We start from the raw sequence: 15,210 nt of genomic DNA, 5'->3' as shown, positions 1-15,210 counted from the left end.
AAAGGGCTGATCTAGTCCAATCTGTACCTGAACAAGAACTCCGTCTTCAGTCTTGCTGAAAAGTGGCTATCCAGCTGTGGCTTTGAAGGTTTCTCCTCAGAAGCAGCCTGTTCCACTTTGGGACAGCTCAAAATGCTATTGGGGAAAAAAAATATCACATCTAAATATGTAACTCTACAGCTCATTCTGCTTTATGGGGTCAAGTTGAACAAGTTTTTAGTCTTTCTTACTCATGACAGCTCTTTAATTACTTAAGGAAATTTAACATGCCCCTTCAACTTTTCTTTGCCTCTTTGACTAATTCTCATTCCCTCTTTGATGAATATGGTCTAATCTCCAATTCTTTCGCTATCTTGGTTGCCCTCTGAGCACTCTCCAGTCTGTCTCTGTTCTTCATAAAAAGTAAAGCCAAGAAATTAACACAGTATTTCAAATGCGGTATGATCAGGACACTATTCCTCCTGAGCACTGTGCATCTTGATGCAGGCAAGGATGGGGTTACCTTTTTTAAAATTAAGTTTTATTTCTTTTTCAAGCAGCAAAAATCCACTCCCCTGCCCCCATCACCCAAATTGAAAAAGAAAGGAAAACAAAACCCTTGTTACAATCATGTATCATAAAAGAAAACATATTTCCTCATTGGCCACATCAGAAAAAAAAAAAGTCTCGTTCTGCACTGAGTCTTTCACCTCTCTATCAGGAGGTGGGTAACATGTTCCATCATTAATAATAGGATCAGCATTTTAGTTTTGGCCTCCATGCCACACTACCAACTTGCATTGAGCCTGCAATTCACTAAAACCCCTGTCTTTTTCATGAGCTTTATTATCTAGTTATGCTTCTTCACTCCTATACTAGTGTGATTGATTTTATTCCTGTTCAATTTAATCATATTAGATTCGGTCCATCATTCTCATCTGTCAAAATCAGTTTGAATACTGACCATCATTCATCATGTTAGCGATCTCTCCCAGCTTAGCTTTATCTGCACATTTGACAAGCACGCCTTTTATTTGTCTAAGTTACTGATGCAAATGTTGATTGTTACAAGGCAAAGGCCACCATTTTCTCCACAAGAGTAACAGGAGAGAGTGTCAAATGCTTTGGTGAATGTACAATGGCTAGAGTATCCTCTTGAGTCTGGTTATTCTAGAAAGGAAATGGGGTTAGTTTGGGACGGCCTCCTGGTCCTTAATATTTACAACTGCCAGCTTTTCAAAGGCTCACAAACCCATCCCTTCAATAAAGTGTTCTACTATTTTGCTAGGAATGGAGCCCCCTGACCCCCACTTCCCTTTTTGAGTCAAGATAATACTCGCCTTTCTTGAGGTCTTTGGTAGCTTTCCCATTGTCAGCAAGCTTTCAGTGACTTGGAATCAAAGCTACCATTTCTTTTAGTGTCCTAGGATGGAATCCATCCAAGTCCACCCAACTAAGGGCAGATAGCTCCTCTCTTAACATCTCTTCATTTATCCTCAGTTTTGATACATTTTCTATCTTTACTAGTCCAAAGTTCACAACCCTTGAAAGAGACAACAGGCCACAGTTCATTGAAAAAAGGAATTCAGTGTACCAACATAGCCTTTGCAGAATCCTCTGCTCCAAACTGGGATGGACTTAAAAAAGTCTTTCTAGGTTCTCTCCAAGCTAACCCCATATCTTCTTTGTTTTAATCTAGACTCTAAACCAGAGTTGAAGTGACCCTAATGGTAGACAGGCAGGAAGTGTTTACTGAGTGCTGCTATGTGCTAGGCACTCTTCTAGGGGTACAAAGTTAAGAGAAAGAAAAAGATGGTCACTTCCCTCAACAAGGAGCTTACATTCTAGTTGTGAAAAACAACACTTAAAATGGGGATGAAACTGGGGAATGGAAGGAGTTCAGTGTATCTTAGAGTCAAAAGTACAGCCTGAAGAAGAAGGAAACAGAGAGGGCCTGAATGTTGCCAAGATCAAGGCCCCAGAAGAAACATATTAATAGGAGGCAGCTAGTTGGCATAGTGGATAAAGCACCTGCCCTGGATTCAGGAGGACCTGAGTTCAAATGCGGCCTCAGATACTTGACACTAGGTATGTGACCCTGGGCACGTCACTTAACCCTCATTGCCCCTCCAAAAAAAAAAAAAAGAAAGAAAGAAAGAGAGAAAGAAAGAAAGGAAGGAAGGAAGGAAGAAAGAAAGAAAGAAAGAAAGAAAGAAAGAAAGAAAGAAAGAAAGAAAGAAAGAAAGAAAGAAAGAAAGGAAGGAAGGAAGGAAGGAAGGAAGGAAGGAAGAAAGAAAGAAAGAAAGAAAGAAAGAAAGAAAGAAAGAAAGAAAGAAAGAAAGAAAGAAAGAAAGAAAGAAAGAAAGAAAGAAAGAAAGAAAGAAAGAAACATATTAGTAGGAGAAAGGCATGAACAGGTGCTAATGAAAGTTCCAGGATGAAAAGGCAGATGAGTCATGGTGACAAAGCCCATATAGTCAGAAGTTGAGTTTAGAGGGGAATCATCATTCCATCATTGTGTGGACCTGGCCCCATCCCCAAAATTGAGACTTTGGAAAGAACTCATTGATGGAAGAAAGGGGCCGGTATGGCAAAGGGTCGTAGTAGGATAAGAAAGCCCCAAGCATTAAGGGAAGTTCCCCAGTAAGTAGAGAAAGATGTCTATGCTATTGAGCCATCACAGGCCTGGTAAGCTCAATCTAGAAATGTGGCAAAGTACCCCCCACACAATAGGTGCTCAGTAAATGTCTTATGAATGAATGGATTTGTAAGGGCTCCCAGTGACTCATTCTAATATTAAAATGTCACCTTGGGTATTTATAGCTTACAGCCAGAAGCTCTTCTTCACCAAATATGTGTATTTTGACACAAATTCCAACATATTTTCAATATCCTTGTGCATTCCTAGAAATAATCAGCAGTATGTTCTAATGTGAATACTCCTTTTGGTTACAGAGTCCACTCATAGCCTTGCCCATGTGACTGGATACCAGGTATAACTTGTAAATTTCTCTTTCCCAGTTATTCTTTTTCTTCAGCGGGGAACCCTAGTAAGCATTTTTTTAAACCAACAGTGTCTATGAGGATGCTCTGTCATTACTCCTATTAGCTGCCTTGACCTCCCAAACTTGGCACAATCCTGCATAATTCAAATTTACCATTACCACCTAACCTAGAGCTCTCCTTGCCCCATCTTTCCTCTTCTTCCAATCTTTTCTACTCTCCATTCTCTTCCTTTAACTATTTTCCTTTTTTAAAAAACTTTTTCAAGTGTTAAAATGTTACAATTTGTAATTCTCGATGCATATCTTTGAACTGTTCAGTGGATGATACCCCAAAAGTCTCACAGACACACTAGATCCAGTAGTTTGGATGCCAAAAACCTACAAGTCATTTGAGAAATGGGTTGGCCATTTAATTTTTTTTTTAGTCTTGGGACTTTTTTCATTTCTTCTTCTTCTTCTTCTTCTTCTTCTTCTTCTTCTTCTTCTTTTTGGCAGGGGAATGAGGGTTAAGTGACTTGCCCAGGGTTACACAGCTAGTTAGTGTAAAGTGTCTGACGTCAGATTTGAATTCAGGTCCTCCTGAATCCAGGGCTGGTGCTTTATCCACTGCGCCACCTAGCTGCCTCTGTTTTATTGCTTCTTGATGTCTCATTAAGTCATTAGCTTCTACCGAATTCTATATTTTCTTCAGTCTTTTTATGTCTCTTTTGCCAAACCGATAATTCTTTTTTCATGATTTTCTTGCATTATTCTTGTTTCTTTTCTTATTTTTTCCTCTTTGCTCTTATTTGAATTTTACATTATTTTTTGCTCTTCTTTTTAATCTCTTTCTTCAGATCTTCTGTTAGACTTCTGTCCAGTGTCCATTTTTCTTTGAGGCTTTGCTTGTAAATGTTTTCAAGTCATTGTCTTCTAAGTTTGTGTCTTGAGTTTCTCTGTCACCATAGTAGTTTTTTATGGGCAGATTATGGTTTTTGTTGTTTGCTCATTTTTCTAGCCTATTTCTTGCATAGTGGGTGTGAAAGGGACACCTTTCATAGGGCATAACATTTCTTCTTCTTTTTTTTAATCATGAAAGTATTTTATTATTTTCCAGTTACATGTAGAGATAGTTTTCGTTTTTGTTTTGTTTTGGTTTTTTGGTGAGGCAATTGGAGTTAAGTGACTTGCCTAGGGTCACACAGCTAGTAATTAATTGTTAAGTGTCTGAGGCCAGATTTGAACTCAGGTTCTCCTGAATCCAGGGCCAGTGCTCTATCCACTGCGCCACCTAGCTGCCCCTAGAGATAGTTTTCAACATTTGTTTTTATAAGATTTCTAGTTCCAAAATTTTCTCCCTCCCTCCCTCTCCTCCCCCCTATCCAAGACAGCAAGCAATCTGACATATAAGGACATAACTTTTTGAAGAATCATTCTATATATTCATTTTCAGTTTACACCAGAGACTTTTCTTGATGGGGGCAATGTGCCCAGGGTCACATAGCTAGTAAGTGTCAAGTATCTGAGGCTGGATTTGAACTCAGGTTCTTCTGAATCCAGGGCCAGTGCTTTATCCACTGCACCAACTAGCTGCCCCCACCAGAGACATTTTACAACTTCATCTGTACTAACTTCTAGATCCTTATTATAAAGGTTTTGCAGCTTAATATAATATAGTACAATTCAATACAAAGACCAAATAATAAAAATCTATTGCCTGGATTTCATGGAACATAGAAGGCACTAAATAAATATTTGTTGATTGATTGATTGTGAAAAGGAAGCCAAACTTGGAGTCAGAATACCTGACTTCAAGTGCAGAAATTAACACTTACTAACTAGATGACCTTGAGCTTCTCAAAACTCTGAGCCTCAGTTTCCTCATCCAAAAAATGGGCACAATAACATTTGCACTATGTGCCTTTCAGGATTACTATAGGAAAAGTTCTGTGTAACTTTAGAGTACAATTAGAATATGAATTATTAAAGTTAATATCATCCTTGTGTACATAGGAGCTAAGATCAGAAGTAGCACCCAAGGGGGAGACAGTAGATACAATAGAAAGAGCACTGGCTGTGGAACCAAGGGATCTGAGTTCAAATCCTACTTCTAATCCTTATGCCTTGTCTGACCTTGACCAAGTTACTTCACCTTGAAAGGGAGAAGAACTTGGAGGAGGGAGGCCTAGCAGCTTCATAACAGAGACTCAGGATTCAGGGAGGAGGGCACACCGGTAAAAAATGGCTTTGGACAATGGGGTGAAGAGAACATGAAAGTTCAACTCAACTCTAACACTAGCAATCTATTGTCTATAATAATAATCTTATATTTATATAGCACTTTACAACAAACCCTTGAGTTGAGCTGCCCTAGACTGGAAAAATTCCTATTTTATAAGAAGAAATTGAGGCTGAGACATGAAGTGACTTCCTCATGCTCACACAGATAGTTATTGACAGAGGCAGAACTGGGACTCAAAGCAGGCTTTTCCCCCCTCACAGTAGCTGAATTTAATACAGGCCCTAAACATTAGCAGAGAGCACTACATAAAATATCTGCATCTATTTCCCTGCAATAACCCTGAGGAAGCAGATCAACCTCATTTTAGAAACGAGAATCTTGAGATCTTGCTGCTGTGGCACAGTTGGTACAGGCTCTTGAGTTTATTTTATCTAAATGAGGCCCACTACATGGATTGAAACAGCCTCATTAGCCACCAGGTGCCAAACCTGTCCTGGGGGATTAACCCAGAGATGTTGCCACCTTGGCCACATTGTTTCTCACTCATAGTCTGTTCAGAGAGAAAATTTCAGCCCATGTGGAGCTTTCCTTTGGTTTCAAGTCATCTCATTTATTTCAAACAGCTCTTTCTGTAGGTCACCACTTTGTGAATTTCAGCATCAGATCCAAGTGCTGAGCTTCCCACAGTGTAGAAGCTGCTCCAAATTCTTGGGGTTTTTTGTGTCACTTCAGCCATAGGAGGTGATCATAAGAGTATTGGGTCTGAGGAAAGAAAGTGTCACAAGTGTGGGCCAAAGGTCTCTCAAAATAGAAGTCATGCTTAATCGAGAGCATGTTCTCTACTGAGATCCTGAGCAACCAAAATCTCATCTCTCCCATCACTTTCCTTTCACTTATGAGTAAGCAAATGCTAGATACTTAGAGACAGCTGAACAAGGAGAAGTGAGCCACAGGTGGTGACCACCTCTCATTACATATATATGTCATAGCATTATGAAAAGAGCAGTACCTTAAAGGGAAAATATCTCACACCTAAAAATGAAGATTGATTGTTCATGGTGGTATAGTTCTTGGTGTTTTTTATACCCCAGTGGATCTGTGATCTTGGTGTAAATATTTTCTTCACTGATGGAGATTGCAACTCATCCATGCCTGCCCATGTAGAAAGACATAAGAATGAGAAGATCATATATACTTTCCTTTCTCCTTTGTCCCACAGATACACTCCTCATTCTGTCCTCTTTTCTTCCTCATACTTTGCAAATTTAGCAGTTTTAGAAAATAGTATCTTTGAGAAGTCAAGAGAACATACGTTAAGTCCTAAGAACAGTGGGTGGACCCCTTGTGGCCAATTTGTGGTAGAACATAGAGAAAAAAACCATGAATGGATTGTGAGCGGCACATTGCTTACATAACATGGATAAAATCTTAAATCCCCTGAAGTATATCTTGTCATATCTGAAACATATATATTTTGTATGTATACACACACACATATACCTATATCTATACCTATATCCATACCTATATCTAAACATATACATATGTGTGTGAGATAGTTCTGTTTGTTTATATGTAAACAATAAAGCCATGTATCTGTCCCAGATTTTGTCCAATATGGAGGTGTATGGAGGCTGGGGCAAGTAATCTTCTGAACTCCTTTAAAGCATAGAAAATATTTTGTAGACTATTAATAAAGAACACCTGCTACTGAAAATGAGAAGATCTTTGTTCCTCATAAAAGGATTATTATAGATTTGATGAACATAAGCCAGAGTATCTTAAATTACTTGCTGGATTGAGATTGCCAAAAATTCATCCAGGATTTGGAGTTATTGCAAAAAATCCTCCAGTTTCTAAGGTAGCTTCAATATGTCAAATATGTTAACTATGCATTTAAGTGGGATATATATGCATATATATGTGCATATATATAGTAAGTTGGTGGTGAAAGGTGTAATATTCATGATTATGATGAGGTTAAATGATTTTTTCTTCCAGTTTTTAATTGTGGCATGAGTCATCCCTGAACCATCATATTACAATATGTTACATTGTTTTATGTATCTTAACTAGTTGGAAGTTTAAGTATAAAAGATGTCCTATTTCCAGCTTCCAATATGTTAACAACAGTGGATTGTTTTTACTCTGGGAGGAATGAGGTAGCTCTGTTTTGGGGGGTTTTTTAGGGCTCTAGAAATGAGGTTTTTAAGTGAAGAGGATTTTAACCAATGGAGCCTGAGCAACTGGGTTGTTCGATGAATTTGATCTGCGCAGCTGAACTTTCTGTTGTCTTCCCTAATTCTGTACTGCCTTCCTAGTTCCATCTAATGTTGCTTGCTAAGCTATAACTTCTTAAGAAAAGGATAATGGGTTGATATTTTTTCTTAGAGCTATTTTATAGGAAAGCCACTGATTTGCCTCTAAGTGTATAAAGTTAGCAAGTAACTGGTCACTAAGGGGGTGCGCATCATTTGGAGACAAATTATGGCTTATGACTATGGTGGAATGTCGTTCATTGTGTCATAAGAAATGGCAGAGTGGGTTCAGAAAAACCTAAGAAGTATTGTATGAACTTATGCAAAGTGAAGCGGACAAGTCAATTTAACAAACATTTATTAAATTACCATGTGTCAGACACTCTGCTAAGAAAGAAAGGCAAAAAACAATCCTTGTCCTCAAGGAGCTCACATTCTGATGAGGGAGACAATACGCAAACAACTACAAGCTATATATAGGGTCGATTAGAGGTAATCTCAAAAGAAAGGCAACAGAAAAAAATTATATGATCAAAACAATATTGCAAAACACAACGATTTGGGAAGATTTAAGATCTCTGATCAATTGGATGAACAGCCATAATTCCAAAGTGCTGGCGACACTCTAATGATGCTAACCCACCTCCTGACAGAGAGGTGATGGACTCAAAGTGCAGAATGAGGCAGACATTTCTGGCTGTGGAAAATGTGGGAATTTCTTTTGATTGACTAGGAATATTTGTTACAAGACTTTTTTTTTCTTTTTTAGGAGATATAGAAGGGAGAACAGACAAATGCTTATTAACTGAAAAATAAAAGAAAATGGGGAAAAAAAACCTAAGTGCATTCATGTATACATTTTTCCTCATGACAGATGACAGCAGCCTCCTGAACCTGACTCCTTATCCACTAGTTAGAAGACGGAAGAGAAGATTCTTTGGTCTATGCTGCCTCATCTCGAGCTAAACAATTGCCCATAAAATTCCCCCAAGAAAGCCAGAACATCAAAGAAACAGATGTCATTTGCTTTTCAAATGGATAAACCACACAGTCATTGGTTATCAACTATGTTTTCTATGCTTCCCCCTTCCTTAATTTTCTTCCCTCCCTTTTCAAGAGTTTTCCACTTTAATTACTGTCAAGAACCAGAGAGAGAACAGATTCAAAATGGAGGATGTTTTTAAAAGGATTTTTTAGATGATCTAGTGCATGTCTGCTCTAAACCATACGATGACTAGATGCAAGAATTATGATTTTAAAGTCATTCTAAGTTTTTTATGTATTGTATAAATTTCAAATGATTTTATGTACAGTAGCATAATTATAGCTCTTACTAGTCTCATGTTAATACTTTATCATATATGAAAGAGTCTTTAAACATAGAAATCTATTTAAAATTACAAAACTGTGTTCAAGGTCAATGTTATTAAATCACTAGAAGTAATATTGTTAAGACAACTTATACTGACTCCTCTCCTATTGTTTTCTCTGCTGTCATTCATGTCTAGTCTTCCACTCTGTCAGAATTTATCCAAGAGCTTCAAAATACAAATATCTTAATTTGTAATGCTAAAAAATATGGAGGCTATTAAAATTTGTAAATACATGATCATCCTGATATCTTCGTATGATGCATATGAGCATAAGAGTAACTAATTTCCTTTTGATCCAATGGTGTCTTTTTTCAACTTCTTGGAGAATGACATAATCCAGTTAGGAAATGATGTAGTCAACTATACAATTACCCTCCAATATAAAAGCAAATTATTATCACATTTCATTTTCATTGAAATTTGAAGCATGGTGTCTGCACATCAGCATAGTGTTAACTCGTATAGGGCATGCTGGAATTAGCTCAGATTGTAAAATATTTAACATTTTACATTGTTAATAAAAAGTTTTTTAGTTAAGCAAAGCCTGTCTCATTTGAGATAACTATGGAGAGAGAAAATTCCCTGACCTTGCTTAGTGAGTGGTCTTATCATTAGAAAAGCACATGAGATTTGGAGTCAGAGAAACTGGATGACTTACCTTGGGTAAGTCGGTTACCGTCTTTAGGTCTCAATTTCCTTGTCTGTAAAATTGGGGAGGGAGTGGTAGACTGTATGACTCTCCAGATGGCCAATCCTTTCCAGCCTAGATTGGATCCCATTTAGGATCCAATTATTGTCTAAACTCTCAGAAAGATGGGAAGAATGAAGCAGTATTATGGGACGGGGAGAGGAAACTTCTTCTGATCCTCCTCCCCATTAACGCAGTGTGAATTGTACCATTTTCCACTGATCTCTTTTTGGCCCCCTTCCCAGGAAAAAAAAATTCCCATTGAATTAAAATATTCCTATTTACCTCCTTTTCCCTTATTTTCTGGGTCTGGAAAATTTTTAAACTAGATGGGAGACAACATAGGAAACACTGTTTACCATACTACAGGAATGATATTATTCTGTCAATAGGAAGAACCAGAGCTATACACAGCTTTTCCCAAGATCGGTCTCTGACCTAACCCTGTGCTTTTCTTTCTTTCTTTTTTAGTTAACATTTTGTTGATGTCTTTTGTTTCTTCATATAGTCTTTTCCTGAATGTACCAAACCATCCTTAGAATTCTCCTTGGTAACCAAGAAAAACAATTATGCAAAAGCAAATGACACAGCTACACATATGACAGCATATGCAGCATTCCGCACTTGTAGTCTCCTAACTCTCCCCAAGAAGAGGGAACTATGTTTCACCATCTGCTTTCTGGGACCAAATTTTGAACCCTGTAGTTTGCCATTGTGTATTTAGGTCTTTGTTCCTCCACAGAAGTCTTCCATGGACTTATGGTCGTGTGAAGTTGATCCTACAAGTTATGTCAAAGGAGTGTGAGCCTTATTGTATATCTGTTGAGCCTGACTGTGTCTATTGAGTCCAACTATGTGTCTGTCATGCAAGGATGACCCTAACTCATTTTGAGGAGGTCCATAAAGAGTGTGTTGACCACCAGGTAATAAATTTGTTTTTTTTTTTCTTTTGGCCAAACTATATTGGTCTGAATCTAGACTCCTCTCTCATGATATTTGATCACTGAAAGGAAAATCATGTATAAGTATAGGTACTGGACTTCTGATTTGGTTGGTATAAGGAGCTTCTAGTGAACAGCTTCCTTTACCAATGCAAGTCAGTACCTCTTCTGCAACCTATAGTCTTAAAAAGTTGCCTGGGATACTGTTGGCAAGAGGAAGGATTTGAACCCAGGTCTCCCTGGCTCCAAGGCCAGATGCTGTAAGTATACAGTTAAAAAAGAATCATCACTTTATGCAAATGATCAGTGATTTTTTTCATGTATAACTTAATAAGCAGGGAGTTGCCTAAAGCATTTAGAGGTTACTTGACTTAGGTCAGAAACTGGTTTTAAGCCCAGGTGTTCTTGAATTGAAGCTCATCATCAGAAGCACAGAAATACTACCTCTACTCCACAAAATTACTACATAAAAGACATTGGGCTATTTGGGAGAACCAATTATTTTCTAAAAGCAAATAAATAAGTGTTTGGGAATGTGTGGAGCAGTAGCCATAATAGATTAAAAGGTACCCAGGAAAGTGAGCACTTTAGAATGGCAAACAAAGGGATTTGGGCTTTTCTGCTTGGGAAGAGACTGACAGGGGCATGCTTGAAAATATTTTTAAATGGGGGAGCAGCTAGGTGGTACAGTGGATAGAGCACTGGCCCAGAAGTTAGGAGGACCTGAGTTCAAATCCAGACAGACATGTACTAGCTGTATGACTCTGGGCAAGTCACTTAACCCCAATTGCCTCCCCACCAAAAAAAAAAAAAACCTACAAAAAAACCAAAACAGAAAAGAAAAAAGTATTTAAAAATTAGTTCTCTTTTAAAAACATAAAGAAATGTACTCAGATTCTTTTTTTTTTTTTTGCTTAGGGCAGTGAGGGTTAAGTTACTTGCCCAGGGTCATATAGCTAGTAAGTGTCAAGTGTCTGAGGACAGATTTGAATTCAGGTCCTCCTGAATCCAGGACCGGTGTTTTATCTACTGTACTACCTAGCTGCCCCCCACAATTCGCTTTTAAGTTTAGACTGCTTTATTGACATTTTCTCCATCGCTTTCTTATGTCTAGAAATCACCAAAAAAATAAATCATGGCCTGATTTGTAGCATTTGCCAATCCCAGATATATATGGTAACACTGAAAATTTAACGGTTTTTAGAAGACACTCTTCATTTGCCTTCCTCATTCCCAGCCTTTCCCTGACTCCACTGTTACAGCAACCTCAAAGTTACAAAGTTTAGAAATTCCACTACTCTATCTGGTCCCTCCACCCTGCTGCCTTCCTCCCCATCTCCCAACCTCTTCCTCCTCTTGGTGATATCAAATTCCAGGAAACTCTACAGCTATGAGCAACATAGTCAAGATCACTGGTCTTACAATGGGAAGTGGAGATGGAGAAACCTCTTTGAGGAGAACACTCAAGGATTCTCTCTCATTGCCTACCCTTAGCATTCCTTTCTAGTCTGGATAATACAGAGTCATTAGTGAGCTTAGAGAGATGACCCCTCTCTCTGGGGGACTACAAGCAGGAAAGTTTCAGGCACTTGCTTGAAGTGTGTAAATCAAGGAATTGGATTCCCTTATCTTATAATAATGACAGAAGATTCCAGACAGTTTTCTCCAGAGGGTGACTCCTGCTGAGAAGCTATTGCTACTGCTTCTCCTGAGCTTCTCCCGAGCAAAGAGGCTGAAACCTGGTCTATGGTACTAAGATCATGATTAGGGACCCTTTGTAGCTTTTCACATTTGGGAATAAAGACTTACTATGGAATATAATTTGCAAATCCAGGTTCTTATATAATGATGAGGATAGTCAAGGCAAGTCAGCAAGAATTTATTAAGCACCTACTATGTGCTAGGCACTGTGATAAGCTCTGAGAATGCAAAGAAAGGTAAAACATAGTCCCTACTCTCAAGTTGCTTACAGAATAAAAGCAACTATATGCAAAAAAAGATATATTCAGCAAAAATTGGAGATAATCTCAGGAAAAATGTTTTGCAGAAGGTAGACTTTTTGTTTTCTTTTGTTTTGCAGGGCAATGGGGGTTAAGTGACTTGCCCAGGGTCATACAGCCAGTAAGTGTCAAGTGTATGAGGCCAGGTTTGAACTCAGGTACTCCTGAATCTAGGGCTGGTGCTTTACCCACTATGCCACCTAGCTGCCCCAGAAGGTAGAATTTTAACTAAGACTTGAAAGAAGTCAGGGAATCATGGAGGGGGGGAAACCAATAGAAACAACATTTTAGCCATGAGGAGAATCCAGTGACAAGGCACGGAGTCAGGAGATAGGGTGTCATGTTCAAGGAATAGCAAAGATGCCATTGTCACTGGATCACAGAGTATGTGGGAATGAAGTACAAGAAGCCTGGAAAGATAAGAAGGAGCCAGGTTATAAAGGGTTTTAAAAGTCAGGCCAAATGATATTTTATCCTATAGGGAGTAGGGAACCTCTGGCATTTATTGAAGGGGAGTGAAGGGTGGATGAGGGGGTGACATGATTCCTATACTTTAGGAAGATCAGTGTGACAGCTAAATGGCAAATGGACTACAGTAGAGAGAGATGGTGCAGGAAGACTAACCAGATGACTATTGCAATAGTCCAGGAGCTAGATGATAAGGACATACACCAGGGCAGTGGTAGAGCAGAGAAGGAAGCATATATGACAAATGTTACAAAGGCAACAACAGATTGGATATGGGAGGAGTGGGGGGGAAGGTTGGGAAAGAATGAAGAGTTGAGTATGACATAGAAGTTAGCAAGAGGGACTGTCTCAAGGGAGGGAGAGATGTGTTCAGTTTTGGCCATGTTAAATTTAAGATGTTTAAGGAATCTAATAGTCCATTGGAGATGTGAAAGTTGAGGTCAAGAGATTAGTTAAGGATGGATAAATAGATCTGACAGTCACCTCCATAGAGATGATCATTGAATCCATGGGAGCTAATGAGATCAACAAGCAAAATAGTATATAGAGAAAACAAAGAGGACCCTGGACAAAGCCTTGAAGGACAGCCACAATTATCAGGCACAATCTAGATCAGGGCTTCTTAAACTTTTTCCACTTGAGATCCCTTTTTGTCGGAGACATGTTTATGCAACCCCAGGTATATAGGGATATAAAATAAGTGTACATAACCTTTTACTGTTGTCACATGGGGTCATGACCCACAGTTTAAGAAGCTTTGATCTAGATGAAGATCCAACAAAAGAGACTGAATAGAGGGCAAATAGACAGGTAGGCAACCAACTAGGAAGAGTGATGGAGAGAAGAGAATATCAAGGAGTGATTAACAATGTCAAAGGTACAGAGCGGTCAAGAAGGATGAGGATTGAGAAAAGACCAGGAGATCTAACAACTAAGAGATTTTTTGGTAATTTGGAAGAGAGCAGTTTCAGATGAATGATGAAGTGAGAAGCCAGACTGCAAAGAATTAGGAAGAGAGTGAGAGGCACCTATGGTAGACAGTCTTCTTAAAAAGTATAGACACAAAAGGAAGGAGAGATACAAGATCATAGATAGTGGGGATGAGTGAGTAAAATGGGGGAGAAAAGGACCTGTTTGTGGGCAGTAAGGAAACAGCCAGTTGACAAGGAAAGACTGAAGAGAGAGGGTTGTTTCTAAGAACTGACACGCTACACGTTCATGACGGTCGGCAGAGAGACTCAGATGTGTCACCACAGCTAGTGTGCCTCCCAGGAACTAAATCACTTGAGGGAAATTCTAAAACTTTCCCCCGTAAGTCATTTGGGCCTTCGATTCTCCAATACACGTAAGAAAGCGCTCTGCTGCCATCTACTGATGAGTTAACGTTAGGGAGAGAGGGAGAGGGGGAGAGAGAGAGAGAGAGAGAGAGAGAGAGAGAGAGAGAGAGAGAGAGAGAGAGAGAGAGAGAGAGAGAGAGAGAGAGAGAGAGAGAGAGAGAGAGAGAGAGAGAGAACCCTGTGAAAACAAACCCTCAATTAGCTTGTTTTTGATGCCAAACATGTTTGGCCAAGATTGGCAATGACACCACCCTGAGGACTGGAATCATACTCTCTTCATTTGATAAGGCCTTAACTGAATGTCAAAAACACGGAATTGTGCTCTCCCGAGGCTTCCCATAACCCGGCTCCTCTCTACCTCCCCTCTTCTTACCTCTTATTCTTTACTTCTCTCCCCATGTACTCTGTGATCCAATGACGCAGACCTTCTTGCTTTTCTTCCCATACAATGCTCTATCTCTTGACTGAGCATTTTCACTAGCTGATCTCAAGCCTCAAACACCCTCTCTCCTCACCTCTGCCTCCTGTTTCCTTCATGTATCACCTAAAGTCGCACTTTGTACAAGAAATCTTTTCCAGTCTTCCTTTATTTGAGCACTTTCCCTCTGAGACTACCACCAGTTTATCCTGAATATCTCTTTTCTATAGATTGTTATTTTTGTGTTGTCCCCCACATTAAACTCTGAGCTGCTTGAGAGCAAGAACTGTCTTTTGTCTTTTTTTGTGTGCTTCCCACACTTAGCACAGTGCCTGGCGCACAGTCTTGGCACTTAATAAATGTTTGTTGACAGATGAGCTTAGCAGTTCAACTTTTTTGTTTTTTACTGGACAATGAGGGTTAAGTGACTTGCACAGGGTCACACAGTTAGTAAGTGTCAAGTGTCTGAGGTCGGATTTGAACTCAGGTCTTCCTGAATCCAGGGCAGGAACTTTATCCACT

The 15,210-nt window shown here is 39.1% G+C and overlaps 1 protein-coding gene across 2 annotated transcripts in view; it reads left to right on the top strand.

Annotated features, from left to right (window-relative positions):
* Nucleotides 1–9,075, top strand: part of LOC122735809 (regulator of G protein signaling 7 binding protein) — a 126,499-nt gene extending 117,424 nt beyond the window's left edge. The window contains exon 6 of one of the 2 annotated variants that reach the window (XM_043977603.1): nucleotides 8,338–9,075. In XM_043977603.1, the coding sequence (XP_043833538.1) occupies nucleotides 8,338–8,429 (92 nt within the window). In that variant the 3' untranslated portion in view covers nucleotides 8,430–9,075. Of the gene's footprint in view, nucleotides 1–8,232; nucleotides 8,295–8,337 lie in introns of those variants that run through there. The other variant, XM_043977604.1, reaches the window with a different exon arrangement.
* The last annotated feature ends 6,135 nt before the right edge of the window (nucleotides 9,076–15,210 follow it).

The sequence above is a fragment of the Dromiciops gliroides genome, chromosome 1, assembly GCF_019393635.1.
Source record: "Dromiciops gliroides isolate mDroGli1 chromosome 1, mDroGli1.pri, whole genome shotgun sequence".
In the NCBI taxonomy this organism is placed as follows: Eukaryota; Metazoa; Chordata; class Mammalia; order Microbiotheria; family Microbiotheriidae; genus Dromiciops; species Dromiciops gliroides.
This window is presented reverse-complemented; position numbering and strand designations above follow the sequence as displayed.